The 20,441-nt window shown below is 32.9% G+C and overlaps 1 protein-coding gene across 1 annotated transcript; it reads right to left on the bottom strand.

The window, feature by feature from the left end:
- Positions 1-687: 687 nt before the first annotated feature.
- LOC121255482 (gamma-glutamyl peptidase 5-like) lies at positions 688-5,337 on the bottom strand. The gene is made up of 4 exons (XM_041155836.1): positions 4,803-5,337; positions 1,441-1,593; positions 1,132-1,299; positions 688-1,019 (listed from the first exon to the last, which is right to left on the bottom strand). Exons 1-4 carry the CDS (start codon positions 5,109-5,111, stop codon positions 918-920), a joined length of 732 nt encoding a protein of 243 aa, XP_041011770.1. The 5' UTR covers positions 5,112-5,337; the 3' UTR covers positions 688-917.
- Between the last annotated feature and the right edge of the window lie 15,104 nt (positions 5,338-20,441).

Genomic DNA, 20,441 nt, shown 5'->3' with positions numbered 1-20,441 from the left:
ATATATATATATATATATTTTATCAGTTACTATTCATTATCTTACACCTCATAATCTATAAAAAAGAAAAAAAAAAGAAAAAAATAGTAACTGATGAATATAATTCCTCGTATAGAGAATAAAACAACCTTCACAATTCTCAATGACTTGGAATATTGGACTGGGAGATCAGTTCAAAGTTTCATGTTTCCTTATTCTTCCAAAAATTTGTGGTACAACACATACTTCCATTAATAGCGAGGAAAAAAAGAAAAAAAGAAAGAAGCTTTTAATTCCCACTGGTTAGTAGAGAATGCAACATAATTCCACTGTTTAGCTAGAAAGGAATTTTTTAATTCCCACTGGTACTACCCCACCGCTTTTGTTTCTTGATAGTTATCTCCACTCGGAAATTTGGGGAGAATGTCTTTTTACTATTCGAGATAATGCTATAAGTGGAAAAACCGATAATTTAAATTTAAATTTATATCAGTATGCAACTTTTTATATGGATAAATCGTATTTTATATTTGCCCGTCTTATCAATCATATTTACCCATCCATGCATGATAAATCATATCTCAATATATATATATATATATGTTAATTTATTATATTAATGTTCACTACAATGCAGGTATAATCAACAGATTTTATTTATTTTTTCATGGCATACTTAGTATTGCACAAAAATAAATACAACTTGGATTGTGAAAACTTTGGTAATTTCATCGATATGGTTGACTTTGGAGATTCCTTTTTCGATACGGATTACAGTTAATCATATCTCAAAAGTTAAAAATGCCAACTTAAAGACAGCTAAACTTGCCTCCTAATGCAGCAATGCATCTAGCTCACCGATGAATCACACATTTCTAATCCTTCATTAAGTTAATATTTACAATTTTATTTTATTCTTAATATTGAGATCGTCATTGTCATAATCCACCCTTGAGAAAGCTAATGCACAGTCTCTTCCAGGCCTCTCTATCAGGCTCACGTGCCCCGGCCTTAGTTTTCACCTCCTCAGCATAAGTATCCTGCATGCGATGAACATTTAAAAAAAAGTCAAAATTAATGTTCTTCAACGAACACTATCTACACCATTCTATTACTCAGCCTGATGTTTGATCGATCCAACAGAGGACATACCGTGATCATATCGCGCTGGAGAAGACGATCAACGAGGTGCAGAAGAATGTCTTGGGTGTACTCAGGGTGACCTTGGATGCCCATTAGATGGTTCCCACACCTAAACATCTCAATTCCAGTCTTATCAGACCATGCAATCTTCTCAGCCTTGGGAGGAAGTTCCCGGACCTGGTTTATATATATATTTTTTACATTAGGTCAAGCTAGCTAGCAGCATACATTATTATTTTTTTTTTGGGGGGGCTCGATCGTGTGATCATCTAGAAATTAGGGTTACCAGGTGGCCTTTTAAGGAAAAAAAAAAAATACCTCATCTCGATGGCATTCGATCAGAGAGAGAGTTGGAGGAAGTTTTAGAGATGAAAGGAACTTCGAGGACGATGATAGATGGAGGGTTGTGACTCCCATGTCCCACCCTGACATGTGCCGGCCTGTCTTTCCTCCCAACGCACGGGCCAGTATCTGATAAAAAATCACGAGTCACGTACTTTCGCCATAAAAAGAATCGTTTTTTTTTTTTTTTTCTTGATTTGGAAGCTATGAAACATGTGGCTCATAATCATAACTGTCACCATAAATACATTTATGAAAAAAACTTTAAAGAAAAAAAAAACATAAAAAACAAAAACAATCATTAACCGCATCTTGTCCAAATAGAATTGTGCACTCGACAATGCGTGATGAACGATATATTGTTTGTCCGACGACAAAATCTCAGCCTGATGGAATATCAATCAGAAAACTTCATCCAGTAAAACCAATCTTTCATGGGGTTAGAAAATCAGAAAGCAAGAGAACGAATGCACAAGTGGTACTGTCGGACATCCTTCCTTTCCGTACTCTTGACAACGGGGGATAATTAATAGAGGACATGTCGCTTTGGGAAATCTAATGTAGGACGCATGGTTCTTTATCGTTCTAAGAATTAAACTAGGATGGCGTGGCTGAAACAGGTAACCAAAGTACGTCCCCACACGTACGCACATCAGACAAAATTCAATAATAGCGATCAAAAGCGCATCGAGTGTCCACCGACAATTGCTATGTGACACATAGAATGAGCCTATACATATATATAAATAAATGGCTCGTGTCAACATTGCCAGCAGTGTAGAGAATGATAACGTATTTTAAAGTTTTGCACTTTGTTCCATATTACTTTATGGTAAGCATTATGGCTCCAAGACAATTACTTGATTGGATTATAAGCTAGATTTATGCACAGCGCAGCAACATGTGACAACCTTATGTGGGAAGCTTATCTCATCTATTTCCCAACAAAGCCACAACCCACAAAAGAAACCTGTCATGAACTAATATTATAAAAACAAAAAAGAGACCAATTCAATAAATAAAACCATCCAGTGGTTGAAACATGCCTGATCATTAGATAAGCATGTCAGTTGTACATGCTTATGTGACAAACCTTATGTGGGAAGCTTATCTCATCTATGTCCCAACAAAGCCACAACCCACAAAAGAAACCTGTCATGAACTAATATTTTAAAAACAAAAAAGAGATTAATTCAATAAATAAAACCAGTGGTTGAAACATGCCTGATCATTAGATAAGCATGTCAGTTGTACACATGCAGTGTCGAGATTTCTACTCAACTAAAATATTTTTCGTGTGGGCACTTCCACTAGTGATCTGGAACCATCTAATTAAGCTCTCCATATTATTTTTTTGACTTTTTCGAAAAGTCCTACCCACCAACTTAATTATGTCTACAAGGGGTTTTATCAGGAATTTGAAGTTTGTGGCATTGTTTAAATCATTTTGAATGTTGACAAAGCTGAGTGTCCTAAAGGTCAGTTTAAGGCCTCATTTATTTTTGCAGATAAAATAAGATTAATTGAGATAAAAATTAAAAGTTGAATAAAATATTTTTAAAATATTATTTTTATTTTAGAATTTGAAAAAATTAGAATTATTTATTTTATTTTACATAAAAATTTAAAAAATTATAATGATTTAAGATAAAAATAAAAATAGTTGTAAAAATAGGAGATAATAGAGTATGAAATGGGCCTATAGGCAGCTCACAACGCTTGCAGCAAATGGGTCCCTGGACCCATGTGGTGCGATCCAGAACCGATACTCGATTGTTTTGTCCATAAATCGGAGTGGGACCGAACCGTATAACCAACCGTCAACCGAGATCTTTGTTCCATTTAGGATTGTAAATGACCTAGATAGCTCCCTTGGTAGTTAAATTTGAATTAAATTTGATAAGTAAAAAAAAAAAAAAAATTCATCCGTGAAAATAGATATTTGCTTGATTAATAAATGATACATATCTAACAAAATTCGACTCGACTAGATTAAGATTCGTTAAGGCCCGTTCATTTATACCTGAGTCGACTCGTTAGCTCGACCCAATTAGAGCTAATTCATATATTGATAAATATATACCTATAGATATATAGGCATATATACGTATTAACTAATGATATAAGCATAACACTTTTATAATTAAATATATAATATGTAATCTAATTATTTATGTCTATATATTGAATATTCTTCATAGTTATATTTTATAATTTGTATAATAATTAGTCAATAAGATTTAATAATTTCATATACTAATATGTGGGAACCACATGAAATAGATATATACTATCATATTATTTGTATGTATTAATAATTTCTGTAGGCATATAATATATTATTATTATGGATAAATATAAACTAATTAGATATTAATTATTTATAAATTTTTAAAATCTTATAATTTAATAGAGGTTCTATTTATTAGTTATACAAATTTTAATATTATACTTTTTATTTTTATCTATATAAAATATTAATTATTAAATCTTATTTAAAAAATAAAAAAATACAATCGGCTCGAGTTCAAGTTGAGATTTAACGTAACGAGTCGAGCTCAAATAAAAAATAAATAAAAGTCTAAACTTAGACATCCTATAAACTTAAAGTTTAAACGACTCCAAAAAACTAATTGAAATCCCCATTGTCAAAAGGGGTTTCCATTTCTCCTTTTTTTTCTCTGCTCAAATTTAGGAAAGAAAACGGCCTAAAGCTTGAGCCTCCCAGATAGCCAGATCGGGGACATGTGTGCAAATAGCATACAATATGTGCATGGATCGAATTTTAGATAAATATGGAACGCCAAAAAGAAAAAAGAGAAAGAAAAACCAACCCTGATAAAGTATCATTTTAAAATTGGAAAGAAGAAAAAAAACTAAAACCCAGCAAAATATAGCTAGATATATACTAACGTGCTTGGGAGTTGGGATTGAATGGGCTGTATGTGCAATGTAATGTGGCATCCACCGCTTTCAAGTTCAACAGTCATGGTGGGTGGTGAATAACAACTAGGTTGGCATTTGACACCAAATATCAACAGGAATAAAAGCACAAACAAAAGCGCCACAACCACTCCCCCCCCCCCCCCCCCCCCGGCCCCGGGCCGGGAACCAAAAAGACTGTCCGACTATTCTGTTTGCGGAGAGACTTGGAAGCATTTCTATTCCTTTCTCTAATTTTTCATCGCATTTTCCGAGAATGATAGTTAAGAAACTAACATGTACGACAGGATGCCAAAAAGACAGCTAATTGGAGGTGATTTACAAAAAAAAAAAAAACAACCAATTTAAGTATTACGAGTTTGTATAGAAAGAAGATCAAAAGAAGAGATACATACCTGGTGTCCAAAACAAATACCCAGAACTTTTTTCTTCATGGAGTCCAATTTCTTCAACAGATTCAAGAGCTTACAGATCCAAACGTCGTTCCCATGCGCATCATTGCAGCTTCCGGTGATCACAAACCCGTCAAAGAGGGCGATCTCTTCGTCTTCCGGGAACTCGCCGAAAGCCACCCGGTACACGTCCCAAGTCTCGCCTTCCTCGGCCAGCATTCCCACGAACACCCCAAAGTACCCTCCATACATCTTCTTCACGTAGTCGGAGTCCTCTGCGCAAAGAAGAACAGCGAATCTCTTCCCACCCATTTCCCTTCTCTCGCCCTCTCTCCACTACTGTCTCTCTATTAATGGAGTTTCGCAGAGATAAAAGGACCGTTTCCTTTAATTCTATATTCGAGAATGCCTCTTTCTCTCTCTAAAGCCAGTTCAGAGAGAGGACGAGGGAGGGAGAGAGAGAAACAGGAGGTCGATGATCCTCTCTTAAAGCCTCGAGGTTGTCCCTCTTTGTCTTCTTCTTGGTGGCGGATACACAGCGTACGAGCTGTTTATAAACTAGTGGGTTGCAGAAAGAGTCATGTCTGGCGACATAATTTACAATCGTGGCCTCGGGACGGTATGCTCGGTTTGCCAAATATGCCCTTGTTTGAAACTCTCGTTATTTCACCAAGATGGATACATGCAGTGAGGAATCGAGGATGAATCTAATAAGTTCGCTTTGTTCTCACACGCCAAAAAAAAAAAAAAAAAAAAAAAAAAATCCAGTTTTATTCAACTTTCCATCTAAAAAGAGTTTCAAACGTTTGGAAATGAGAAGAAAGTGCAGTATCAGGGCGATTTTAAGAGAGGAAAATAGATAGACGGTGACCAGAATCTGTGAGTCCTATATTCTATTACGAATTTACGAGTAACTGAGCAATTATGGAGGATTTCGATTTAAAGCAAGCTTTTGTAATTAATGGATTTTACCATTCTCACAAAATCATAATTATGATCAAGTACGGTAGGGTGAGTCGTTCCTAAGACAGAAAAACAATATAACGATGGAATCCGATGAAAAAATGCCACCTATATCAATACGAGGTAAAAAAATTATAATATAATCGTTAATTAGTCTCACCATTTCCAATAAAAAAAAACATTAAAACCCTTTCACAAAAAGAAATTAAAAAAATTGACAAACTTTTATACTTCAATTGATATGTTTGTTGATATAGAATTCCAGTATCCCACACTCCACACTCGATAAAAAAATATTCACCTTTTATAAAAAAAATTAAAAATATAAAATATGAGAGTGAATAATGACTAATGCATAACATTTATCTTTAACAATATTACTTATCCTTCCTTTCTGTTTATATTTGGTCGGTTTTATCGTGGAAAATCATTTCTCAATCTTAGCCTTAAGTTGACACCGATAAAGAATGGATATTTTGTAATTATATGACGATATCAAGAGTTTAGTATAAACTTAATGGGGGATATATATATATATATATATTATTGGCTAGGTAATGTCATTCAACTAATTATCTCTGGAGGATAACTTTTTTTTTTTTAAAGGGAAATGATATCATTCATTCATAAAGAGAAACTTATATCCATGATAGGATACATGTCAGGATATCCACATATCAATCATTTAGAGCTCTACCAGTACATTACTGGACTGGTCTGGACTTCACTGCTGCGAAAAATCTCTACAGACAAACATTCAAGAGATAACACTCTACTTAAACAGAGACTCAACCCCACTCTTCATGGAAATGAATGACTCAACATCTACGGACAAACTGTCCAATAGATGAACTCATTTTTTAATTTTACTATATAATAAGGAAAACAATAACAAAAAAGTATGGTTTATAGTTTGGATCAACTCTGGTAGACTGTGACGGCTTGTGAAGTCAACAAGTTTGTCTATTTTCAGCAATAAAAGTCAAATCTAAAAGATCTGGTGGTGGTGATTATAGTGATTTGGCGCATGTGGTCTTGACTGCGTGAGGACCACACACGATGATTTTAGCAAAATCGTCACTATCCTCTGAACGATTTGCGGCCTGAGAGTCTTCTTGTGCTGCGTGTGTCTCTTAAGAGTTATCGGAATATTAGAGATCTGACTTTTTTGACTTTGAATGAAGAAAAATAAACTAAGAAATGAGGGATTAAGAGGGGGAAGGTGGAGGAGAAAGTATAAAGAGGGAAGGAGAGGGGAAAGGAGGAGTAAGCTGAACTCATATTTGGGAGTTTTTTTTTTTTTTTAGTAGTGACATAGAGGGATCCGAAGGGAAATATGACAATGTGATTTTGAGATTATTTTTTTAACCCTCTAGAGGATAACTTGATTACGGATATAGTCACAAGTTTTTAGCCCATACTATATTGGGAGCCGTGACTCTAAGGAATTATATATCATTTAATATTAAATCATTCTTACGTGGCAAAATAATTTATATCAATTTTAGTTCTATTTCAAAATTAAGGATTTTTAAAATTATTTACTTTCAGAAGGTAAATATTCGGAGTGAATTGCAACACAGGTTTTCGAGAGGTTTGTACTTGCTGACAGTGAAGGAAGTTTAAGAACAAATTAGACATTTACATTGCTTCAGCTTAAGTTGTGGTTCTGTGGATATCATGATAATGCCACTATGCCCTCCAATGCGAGGCTAATTACAAATATATATTCAAAACAAAAGAAAATATAAAAAGAGCCATTTGTTTGGAAGTTAAACTCAACTCAACTCATTTCAATTTATTATTATAATTTTTTTAAATTTCAATACAAAATATAATAAACAATTCATTTTTTTGAAATTTTAAAATAATAATAATATTTTAATAATATTTTATCATCTCAACTCAACTCAATTTAACATTTAAACGTAGCCTAAAATCTTAGATTCATTCTACTCTTTTAAATTTTTTTTTAATAAGGTACTTGACACTACATTGTAGTGTCAGATAAAGATATAATAGTGAATATTATAAAGTATGGGGTATAATAGTATTTTTCAAATGAGTAACTAGTAACAGATTAACAGTTGATGAGATTTTTTGAAAATAGAAAAGAAAAAATTAGATAATAATTTTTTTTTAATTTCTTGATAGATATTTCCATAATTGTAAGTGGAAGTGCCGGACAATACAAAGTTTTTTTAAGTGGTTCAGGTCACAATTCATTTAGTAAGTTCAGCGACTTTATAAAAAATAGACAGTAATCGAATCAAGAATAATTTCATCCCAAATGAAATGAACATGCATTATTCCAAGACTGACGAAGCTTTTAAATTTGGCCCGCTTTTTCATTGGTCCATGACATTCCAACCACTTTGAAAGCACCCGATCGAGGATGATGCTATGAGATTGATTGGGCGAGTACAATTGTAGATAAGCCCATTTGCCTTTGCTATTGCGGTTCCTATTACCGAGTACTACAGTTTTTTGATAACTAGGAAACCCACTTAAGAAACACTTTTTTTATGGCGTGGGGAAAGCTAGTGAAGAGTGAGAGGCCAATCAAATGCATGCACCCTATAATGATTTCGTTCTTTGCGAGCATGATGGAAGGGAATTGCTTATAATTTTCATGCCATCCAACACGTTTGATAATCAAACAGGGCGTCCACTATAATTAGACTTTAGCATGCACACGACCAAGTTTGCTTTTTATTAACTCAAGGATTGATTTTGGTATCACTTTGTGCATGTAACTCAAATTCAAGATGACGATAACAATAACACTATCCAGTTGAGATAATAATGTGATAAAGTCTCTTTCAATTTCAAATTTGTATTTTGAATATGTATTGTTATTTTTGTATAGAATTATTCTATATAATTATAAAGCCTTCACCTGTGTTATGGTAAGGTAAATAGTTTACTTATCGAAAAAAATTTATATGATATCAAGGCCTCAAAGACTCGTGTCAATTTTTTTTTTATCCTCATGACTTTTTCCTCTTCTGATGATTCTGCTCTTATTCTCATCACACACGCCCCAATTAGTTTGCATTCTTTTATCACCATCAAACTCAACAGAGATAATTATCTCAATTATCTCTAATGGCGGGCCCAAGTTGTTCCCTATCTTCCTCCATAAAAGACATATTATCCAACCTACAATTGCTTAATTGCTTAATGTAGTGCACTTTGAAGGGTTATGGAAATTTGAATGAAATAGGACTTACAAATGTGATATTTGAAGGAGATGTTCAAGCTATTATAAAAGCCATTAACAGTAAAGAAGAAAATTGGTCTTGGTATGGACAAACTATAGACGACATTATATGCCTTCTAAAAGGTAGGCCATCTTGAAAAACCTATTTCATTTATAGAGAATGAAACACGATGGCTCACCAACTTGTCAAATTAGCTTTGTCATGTCAAGAAGGACATATATAGATTGAAAAATGGCCTCCATCAATTCTCATTAAGAAAACGCTTTGTATTGATTGATATTTATTGAAATGAAACTGTTTCTTTAAAAAAAAATAAATGGTATTGCACGATGAGGGACCTCCTAGTAGTATATATGTACTTTCTTCATTAATGGGCTAGAAAGAAAAAAGAAAAAAAGAAAATTTCAATTTCCAGAAATGAATTAGAAGAATAGATGTTAACACTTTTTTTTTTTAAAAAAAAAAAGATAAATAAATATTTAGTCCAAAAAATAATTCTAAAAAATTATTTAATAAATTAGAGTGGCTTAATGTGTTAAAACAAATATATTGAACCCATTAAGAACATGTCAATTAATTAAGTACTTTATTTTCATGACTATAGATCTTGATTAACGTAACATTTTTTTAATCTTCTCTTTTGAGTCTTTGGGTTCATGTGAATATTCATTGCCTATAGCACTACAAAAATCAAGTGCTATAATAGTGACATGTGCATTTGTTTTCTTTTTGAAAAAAAAAAATCAAGAAAAAACAAATGCACGTGTCACTATTATAGAGGCAATGTCATGAACATCCCATGAAAAAGAAAGCAATAACAAAAACCAAAACAGCCAAATCTTCTTCACGAGTGGAATGCGTTTAAGCAGTGAGATCTTTTTAGTATTTTGTAAATAGTAATAAAAAAATAATGATCAAATATTAAATAATAATAAAAATATATAAAAATAATAATAAAATATTTTGAAAATATCAGACAATGACTAACTGCCCAAGCTAGGAAACCGAACTCTTTCGCATAACATTATCTTTGGTTGCCCCCTCGGAGAATACAAATAATGTTGAAGAAATTTAAAAAAACTGTCTTCTTTCGCTCTGTCTGGTTCATGAAGGAGGCAATGACCAAGGAGATCAACAAATTGAAGTGTATATGTTAAGAGCAACATCGTTAAACAAATTGAAGAAAAATAGAAATTTTTTTTCAAGTACGTAGCAGTCAGATCATGAGCATTGCAGAAAATTTGTTTAAAAAGGAAAGGAAGAGTTCGACGATGGGCTAAAATGGTCATTGAAGCATAGTGATATTATATTATAATACAGGGTAAGCAAGTACTTGTAAACGGACAAAACTAGCATGAAAAGATTTCTCCCAATTTTAATTTCTTATTTCCTTTTCAGTCTCAGCTCTGAATCCTCCAGACCGCAGTTGTTAATTAATATATATTGCTGTCAGGGCGAAGTACGTGCAAGTTTCACGGGATTTTTTAAGATCAGTGTATCCCGCTGTACATTCATTATACGGTTTTTTGGAAGATTTATTACGTGTACGTATATAGTCATGTTCCATTATATTTTAATCTATTATTTGCGTCTATCTCTCTCTCTCACCTGTTGATAGTCACGTGCACGTCATAGCAAATGGACGCCATACACGTATCCACCAGAATCTACAGCTATTGGGATTTTCTTTTATTCAGTTAATTATGATCAACTGTGCTCGAGCTTACACGGGATCGGAGACGAGTCACTTTGCATGAGGCGTGGGAGAGCAAACACAAAGAAAGTGCTTCTCCTGTCTATCCCATCCCATAAATATCGCACAAATTGGGGTGGAAAACAAGGCGTATACCGAGGAAAAGTGAAAGAGAAAAGAAATTTAAGAAACGGTCAGAAATTGAGGGCTGGGCATGGACCTCATTTTCATTTTTCACAGCATTCAATTGGCAGTTGGGTAGGAATGTGGGGTCAAGACTCAAGTGTCAACCCGAGTTATGAGATTAATGGCCGGCCGGTACGTAGCTAATTAAACTAGATATTCCAATCTACGAGCTACTTATTGCTTAATTATGCTAGTGGAAGCAAAACTAGTAATGAGCATTTGCTTCGTGTCAACGCTCGAATTTAAAATAGAAGATGTCAATAACTATTGTTTCTACTTTCTTGAATAGACCTTAACATATATATTGAGTGTCATATATATATATATATATATATTTATTTTTTTTTCCTGACTTAATATCGTGCTAGGACTTTGAATTTGATCATAAACAACTTTGAAATCAACTCTAAAAGGATATAGAACCGTAAGATGTAAAATTCTTAAAATTTTTCCAGCTCTTCGTACTTTTGAAAAATTGCGAATCCACCAAAATAGTGGTCGGAATTACCTAATTACTATCGTCATATAAATAAAAAATGAATAAAGAATGGAGATATATAACAAAGTTGATTGCCATGCCCCCCATTTTTTATTTTTATTTTTTGTTTCTTTGCTGGCTTTTGTAAAATGACTGGTTGTTGAGTTTTGAATATTTGATGAAACTAGTGAAAGAACATAAGCTCATAGTATATTTGTAAAATGAAGTTTGTGGAAGAGGGTTGTTGTACTCTTTGGACCAGGCCCAGTCCATTTCGCCAGAAACCGGTGGCCCATGTCCCAGTGGTCCAGGAAATAGAAGGAAAAAAACCCAGACCGGCCTAGGAAGGGAGAAGTATGCAGCTTACTTTTGAGCGCGGCGCATTAATAAGAAAAAGACTTGGTTAGGATCTGCCAAACAGTCGACAATCATATTAAATGCGCTGCCAAGATGTCCAAAACAGGAAGAGATGATGACAGTGACAGAGGAGCTAAAGGAAAATGGCATAAGTTTCTTTCTCAAATTTAGTTGTTATTAATCTAATTTTAAATTGAATTTAATATTTAAATATTTAATTTTTAAATTATTAAACTTATCTCAATTCAAAATTTTCTTATAGAAGAGACTTACAATTTTTTTAACTTAAAATATCTTTATACGTGAAACTCATAACTTTTTTTAATTTTCTATAAAAAATATTAAACTTATCTTAATATTCAAACACATTTTAAACTCAATTTAGATAGACTACATATAACTCTTTCGACTATTTAACTCATTATTATTCATAAAGAACCTAATTCAGCTTAAAATTCAAATGTAACCTAAATAAGAGAGAGTGGGTAAAAGGTAAAGGTTAATCACTCTGAACTCACTCTTTGCTCTTGCTTTCTTATTCTCAACATTTTATATCTTCTAATTTTGACATCGGAGATGTCATGGACACACTCGACCACCACACTCTTCTCTTTTACAAGCACTCGAAGCGATTTGAGACTGGTGGTTACAAATCATGCTGTAACAATTTGATTTTATTGCTTTTGGTTTATAAATATTGAGAACTTTTGGCAAGAACAAATCGCAGATAAACACGAAAAAATAGTTAGAAGAGGTATAAATATTGCTATAATCATAAAAAGATTTTATAAAAGTAAATAAAAAAATTGACATAGTTTTATATGAAATATTAAATTTATATTATAATTAAAATAATTTTATAATTTAATAGATTATATCAAGATATGTCACTTTGTAGATTTATTTTGTGAGATCCATGGTTAAAGCATTTCTCCAGAAGAGGGACCATGGACCACGGTTTGTAAATTGAACTTTTGGCAATATCTAGCTAGCTACATACTATATGCACGTAAACCTAGGTATCTTCTTTGTGCCAAAAACTGTGGTGTCGAAACAGAGCTGGATTCACTGCTGAATCCACAGAATATATATATATATATATATAGAGAGAGAGAGAGAGAGAGAGAGAGAGAGAGAGAGAGAGAGAGAGAGAGAGAGAGAGAGAGAGAGAGAGAGAGGAATAAAAATTGATGATAAAGAGGACTTGTTTTCGTTTCACTGAGTGAAGTTTTCAACCAATAACCCTTAATTAATCTGATGGCACCTCTAAGATATCCGGAGGTCGAATCCCTTTTAACCAGTGGTTCTCCATAAAATCTATAAGATATTTAGGATTGTGGATTACTTGGGGCGGAGGGGGGGCCTAGTTTATTTCATTACTGCTTCAAAGTCTGACTTTTGGGCAACGGGAGAGTGTGACCCATATCCGAATTTAAATTTTCATATCTATAGCTGCATAGTTGTGGGTTTGGGCTTTTAGGCAATAAATAGTTCTTCCAGTAACGATGGGCTTGTGCTAAATTGGGTTTATATTGCTGGCGGAAGGAGGGATTTGACTTCTTCTTTTGTTTTCCAATGTTTGAGATTGATGGAGTTTTATAATTGTAGGTAAGTTGAAAAAATAGGATTTTTACCCAAAACTTATAACACTACCCAAAACAAAACCAAAAAAGATAAACAGAGATCCTTTTAGTTTTGTATATGTTTCGTGTTTTTGCATCATTTCCCATAATCCTGCTGTGACATAAGAAGATTTTATTTACTTTCATCGTTTAGTAATAACCAAATTTGATATTCTAATGACATTATCATCAAGAAAAGATTTTTCTTTAAATTTAATTAACCTCGAAGCATCACACCTATTTATATTGATTAGAGTAATGCTATATATATTTTTAGAGTGTGCATGTTATGCGTATTTCTTTTAAGAAAAAAGTAAAGTCTTTTATTAAAAAACAGTTTTTTTTTTTTTAATAATGTAAATATCAAATTTGGTCAATTTTCTCAAAAATAAAAAAAAATGCACCAACTTACACACCCTAATATTTTTCTTGTATCAATCCTAACAACTTGGATTAAGAACTAAATAATTACTTGTAGGACATATATAAAAGGATAAAGTCGAGACAAGTATATACTTGTCATTAAAGTGATTGTTATAATTATTCACTGTCAAGACAATTCGGGATTATCAGAAGTTTTTTTGACAGCACTGACAACATTCGAAGAATTAGTTTTTGTCAGGAAGACGGTATTCCCTCTTCACATGTATATTCAACTTGTGATTTATATTTGAACAGAGTTAAGATGAGATAAATTAAGATAAAAATTAAATATTATATAAAATATTGTTAGAATATAATTTTTTAATATTATTATAATTTTAAAATTTAAAAAAATTAAATTTTTTATTATATTTTATATAGAAATTTAAAAAAGTTATAATTATGAGATTAGATGAGTTGAGTTGAGAATCAACTTTGAATCCCAACAGGGCAAATGAAAATCAATTCCTCTTTGGAACAGACTGGATATTGTAGTCCGTTTAACATCCAACAATCCAAACACGCCACGTTAGCACATTACAAGTTAAATAAATGAGATCGATCACATGGGATTGTTACTAAGAAATCAAAGTGTGAAGCCTACGAATTTCATCTGTTGTTTTTTCCTTCACTCATCTGGTATAAAAAATTTTCCTTGCTGCCAGACTACGTCGAGCCACGCCCATACGCCGTTGAGCCACGCTCGAGCGTCGTCGAGCTCCTATCGAGTCCCTGTCCAGAAGCCGCTGAGTCCCTTCCCTCTTGTCGTCGAGTCCACCGAACTCCTCCATTGTGCCACACAATCGAAGTCCTCTGCCCGCCAAGTACCTTCCCTCTTGAAATGATAGATTTATTTTATCTCCCTCGTTGATCTGTATAAACTTAAATATCTATTGAATCTACACCTACCTGGATAGCACATATTGCTTACCAAAATTCACGGGGTAGAGGCATCTAGGATGGGGTAGTCGAGGTTCCTAGTGGCCGATGGGAGAGAGGAACATGGGGTGGGTTGGGGCTTTACGGTCAATGTTAGGGATTTCCTTACACGTGTGTGTCACTTTCCTCGGTTAGTTTTATGGGTGGCCTACGTGTTAAGACACCCTTGGGGAATATTATTTGGTTTGTAACACTCATTCCTACTAGAAGATTTTCTCATTAAACATTAGCATACATGATTTTTCAGCAATTATAATTTTTCGTGTTATTTTCTGTGATGCTCCCAATCCCCGCTTGGGATGGAATGGGGACTTAGAGCGTCGGGACATGCAACACAAAGTTACATACCCCCGTTCATGACAGTTAATATGCAATGCATCATAGTATGCAACTAGAAATATGCATTAATCACAGCGGAAATAAAATGTTAAGGTGAAAAATATGCTAGAATAACTAAAACATCCTAACTTCATTAGATAATCATCATGTTCGAAATGCTAAAGTAGTATAGACTTATATACAAAGTCATAACATTCTCTTAATGCGATCTAAAGCATAAAGGACTTAGGCTATGAACATCAAAATTAAGTCCAGCTTCCTTTCCAGATCCGACTCCTCCTCAATCATGCAAATCCAATGCTCCATCAATCTCGTCTTAGTCGATTCCTGACACAACTTCTATCATTCCGAGTGTAATGATAGTGGTCCCATAAAAGGGTGAGATTCACTCGAAATCTCAGTAAGTTAAACAACTAACTGACACAAAGATAAATTAATTATGAAAAATGATAAATATGCAATGCATGAGATGTAGAAAATCAGTATACAAGTCTCCCATCCAGATTCCTCAACATTTTTTTTTAAATATGGAGACACGGATTTTTACTCAATAAGTAATTTCGTTATCATTTTTGAAAAGACATAACTTCTTCATAAAAATTTCATCATAGATTTTCTTCATTATAGACTTACATCATTATCTTTAATAACATAACGTGTGGTAATATTACAGTTCCTCATATGCACTGTGACTACCTGCCAGTGACTGTAGTATAACTTACGTTGAAACTACGTTGTCTATAGACTCGTTTTGAATGCATTGGTAAATAAGATAACATCATAAAAATCATAACGTGTACACCCACTAGCGTTAGGTGTCATAACATGTTGACTTCACTTCGGTGTTCTTTAAAGAGAACCCATTCGAAATTTATTGACTGTTCTTCGTCAATCCAGGGGTTACCACTCCATTATTAAACACTCCAGAGTGGACATATGAGTTCCACCAGGATAATTTCCCATCCTGGCCTTTGGAGTTGTGATAAAATGATTTCCATGCTATTCTTTAAAAAAATATTTTTCATGACATGTGTAAATGTAATAAATTTCATGCGAAAAAAATGACATTTATAAATGTAATATGAAAAATGGTGAAAATGTCATATGTCATGTAAGTATGCACTCGATGTGTCATATAACATGATAATTTATGTTCAAAATGATAATTGAAAAATAAATGAAGTATTTATCAATAATTCATAAGAAATTTATCAAGATATAAGTTAGAGGCCAACTTACAAACTTCTAGGGAAATTTGAAATTAGTGTTGTAGCTACGTAAATAGTGTGTATACTAAGTTAGGGTTAATACTCTTATGGATATGTTCAAAATCAAAGACTTCAAAAAAATTAGGTATTTACAAAAATACTCCTAGACTTTCAAAAATTGACATTTAGGCCTTAAATTTTTACTTATTGCAAATGAACTCCAAATTTAACCAAATTTCATGGAATTCATATTTTTGGCATTCTAAAACCATCCATACCCTTATATTTTCAAAATTCAAAGTGAAACTTGTCCAATTAGTCTCAACCCGTGACATACATCCTAATTGATGCCTATGTGTATTTCAACTATTGATCCCTATGAATGCATGCATATGAGATTTTCTTTAATCATTAATGATCACTAACATCTTTAAGAAAATTATGAAGTCTAATCCTTGAGTAATCAAGTTCATCCCAACACTTAATCAAAGCTAAGAAATCCTTAATCACCAATATGCTTAAAACCGATTCATACTTGATGATCAAAACAAGATAGATTTAAAACCTATCATGACATGCTTCTAATCACAAATTTAACCTTCCATAATCATATTAGGATAATGATAGATCATATCAAATCATGCTTAGGACATTCCATAGCTAAACTTCTAATTAAAAATATTCAATCATTCAAACCTTACTTTAATTGACCTGGTTTTGCGTTAAGCATCATAACCTTTTCAAAACTCAACCAAATTTCATACCAACACTTGGAAATAAAGCTTTAAATGCTAGCTAAGATCAAAATGAAGAAAACTTACAAATTTTGTGGCCTTCCAAGCACTCTAGACTGCTTTACACAAGAACACAAAAAAACTCACCAAAACTCACTCGGTTTGCACTCTTTTGATCTCTAAGAGGGGGAAATACTTTCAAGGCTCAAGATGATACTTGGAGCTGTGGTGTGAGTGAAATAAGAAGGGTAGAGAAGTATTTATAGGTGTCCAAGGGGTGAGGACGTTGGCTTGGGTGCTTGGTGATTGGGTGAAGTGGGAGGTGCTCAAATCTGAAAAATTTCCAGATTTGCTTGCATGAGCTTAGGTTACTTGTGTAGAATGAAATAGTGCCCTAAACCACCATCATTTCCTCTCTACAGTAACTGCAAGGGTCCTGTAGATGACTCTAGGTCGTGGGTCTTGGGGCATCATTTGGATGGCAGAAGATCCCTCAAACCAACCTTGAAAACAGGTGGATGAATGTGGTTTTGTGGTGGTAGAAAATCAATTCAGTTTTGGATTTTTTTGGGCAGCAAAAATGAGTCAAAATCCTTCATGATGATCATGGGACTTCTTGGTGATTGGGTGGAGAAGGAGGTGGCGTGGGGTGGTGGTGCCAACCATAGCAGGAGGCTGGTTCAAATTCAATCCAAATGGTTCCTGCACAAACTAGACCAAGGTGCACCCGGTATGGTTCTTTGAGTTGGTTGATGCAACCAATTTCGTCCAAGGCTCAAACTGAGTTTTGGAGGGTTTCGTAATATTTTTAAGGACCATATTACCCTTGAGGATAAACCACAAAAATTTTGGGCCCAAGGGCAAAACAATCCAAGCATTACAAAGGGCAATGCAAAAAACCGATTGAAGCAAGGTTTGAGCTTGTTATGTCATTTTTCTTTATGACATGTGGAATGGTTTAGTTAGGGTATTAATATGGTCTAATCATGGTTTAAGGGAGTATTAATTCAAAAATAATTTTGAATTAAAAAGTTTAAGAAAAGATTAAGCATGGTTAAGCTTCAAAGCATAGCTTAAAGTGCACTAACCTCAAGTATGATGGTTAATTACCTTAGCCAATTTTCAAAACTTAATTTGGATACTTTGAGTGTGATTTGGGCTTAAGGAAACCAATAGTATGGTGTATTGTGCTTTTGGTCTTTGAATGATAAAATGAGTCCTAACTTGGTTTTGGGCCATATGAGCTTGAAAAGAGCTAAGGGTCCAATTTACACCAAAAGCCTTATGCCTTCCTATACTTGGGCTAAGCCTAGTCTTGATTTTCTAAGGGTTTGGTTCAAGGTTTTTCTTGGGCTAGGCCCCTTGAATGTACTTGAGTCCTAAAAAACCTCACCAAAATTACTAATGGGCTTGCCTCTTTAATCCTTAGCTCATTAACACTAAGTACCAACATTAATATTAATCTCACTAGGAACCTTAATGAAAGTGATTAACCCATAATTGAAAGCCTAATCTATAGTACTTAAGGGTTAATCAAGAGTTAATTAAGCGATGTGTTACATTTTCAATTATACAGTTTGATATAGTATATTTTTCAATTATTTAAATGAAAGTGATTTAAGTTATGCCATGTAAGTGTATTTTGGATAATAAAATTTTAAAAACTAAACGGCATTTATTTATTTATTTAGACAAAAAGGGGGAGGAGACAAGACGTGATAAGAATTGTCGGATGGAGGGGCGCCCACGTGGGTAGAACCCTCCCTTGCTATGCGTTACAAAGCAATGTAACGTATAACGCATGGCTTTAATGCGTTACTGCCACTTAAATGTAGGGCTGTAATCTAGCCGAGTTGAGTCGGTCTTTGGCTTGCCGAGCTCGGCTCGACTCAAAATACTTGAGCTCGAGATTTTTTTTTATTTTTTGTTCGAGCTCGGCTCGATAAACTAAACGCTCAACTCGAGCTTGAGCTCGAACTGTGTATTTTTTATTTATTTTTTGAATAAGATTTAATAACTAATAAAATAAAAAAAATAAAAAATCTAATATTAAATTTATACAACTAACAAGTAGAACTTCTATTGAATCATTATATTTTAAAAAATTTATAAGTAATTAATATCTAACTAGTTGATATTTATCCAAAATAAGAATATATTATATGCTTACATATATTATTAATGCATACACTTAATATGATAGCATATATTTATTGCATATATAGTTCCCACATACTAGTATATGAAATTATTAAATTTTATCTACTAATTATTATACAAATTATAAAATATACTTATGAAGTATATTCACTATATAGACATAAGTAATTAGATTATATATTATATATTTAATTATAAAAGTGTTATGGTTATATTATTAGTTACTACATATATATGTGTGTGTATATATACACATGTGTATATATATATATATATATTTTTCAATATATGAATGAGTTTTAATTGAGTCGAGCTAACGAGTCGACTTGAGCATAAACGAGTGAGCCTTAGCTGAGTCGAGTCGAGTTTTGTTGGGTATGTGTCATTTACAATTCGAGTGGGTATCTGCTTTTACGAATGAGTTTTTTTTTTTTTTCTTTTCTTTTCTTTTCTTTTCTTTACACGAATCGAGTTCAATTTGAGTTTAACCGAACGAGTACCGAGCGGGCTATCGAACAGACTGGTTCATTTATAATCCTACTTAAATGACATAGTAAAGGGCCGCGTGAGGTGAGCTATATATAGCCGGTGTCATAACCACTAATTTATTTTAGGAGCTAACTTTTCTATCGTACGAGATGTTTATATAAAACGAAGGAATATTACAAAATTATAAATCATATATAAAATTAAATATTGATAATTTGCCAAATATCGTAGAAATAAAATTTTAATAACACAACTTAATAATGTCTACTTCAGATTTTTGACGATAATATTTTATAGAATAATATTCATCCATTATTATTTTTGTAAATATGAAATATTTAGAAACTATTTTATTCTTATAAGCTATCAAGTGATCTTTTAGAATGCCATCGTTCATTCTAATATCTAAGCTAGTTTATCAGATTTAATGTAAAATCTATCTATTTTGGTGTCACATTAAGCATAGAATACTACAATTGAAACCTTAACTAAACTTTTCCTTGCTCAATGAAATTTAGAGGATAAATCATCTCTACTATTTTTCATATAAATCATCAATCTTAAATGATTTTTCTGATATTTTCACTTTGAATTCTATATTAAGAAACTTAACATTGTATAGTAAAAAACTTTAGGGTCAATGTTAATAGTTTATTATTTCTCCTAATCTTAGTTTTAATTTAATTTTAGTCATGTGGCCACATCCTTAAAAATAAATAATATATAAAAATTACACAAAACTAGGGGTTAGAGGAAAAAAAATTAGAAATAGACATTTATATGTATATTGAAATTTTAGAAAGCATATGGGAAATAAGGAAATTATC

The sequence above is a fragment of the Juglans microcarpa x Juglans regia genome, chromosome 3D (genome assembly GCF_004785595.1).
Source record: "Juglans microcarpa x Juglans regia isolate MS1-56 chromosome 3D, Jm3101_v1.0, whole genome shotgun sequence".
Lineage (NCBI taxonomy): Eukaryota > Viridiplantae > Streptophyta > Magnoliopsida > Fagales > Juglandaceae > Juglans > Juglans microcarpa x Juglans regia.
The sequence above is the reverse complement of the archived record's forward strand: the minus strand, read 5'-3'. Positions and strand labels throughout refer to the sequence as shown.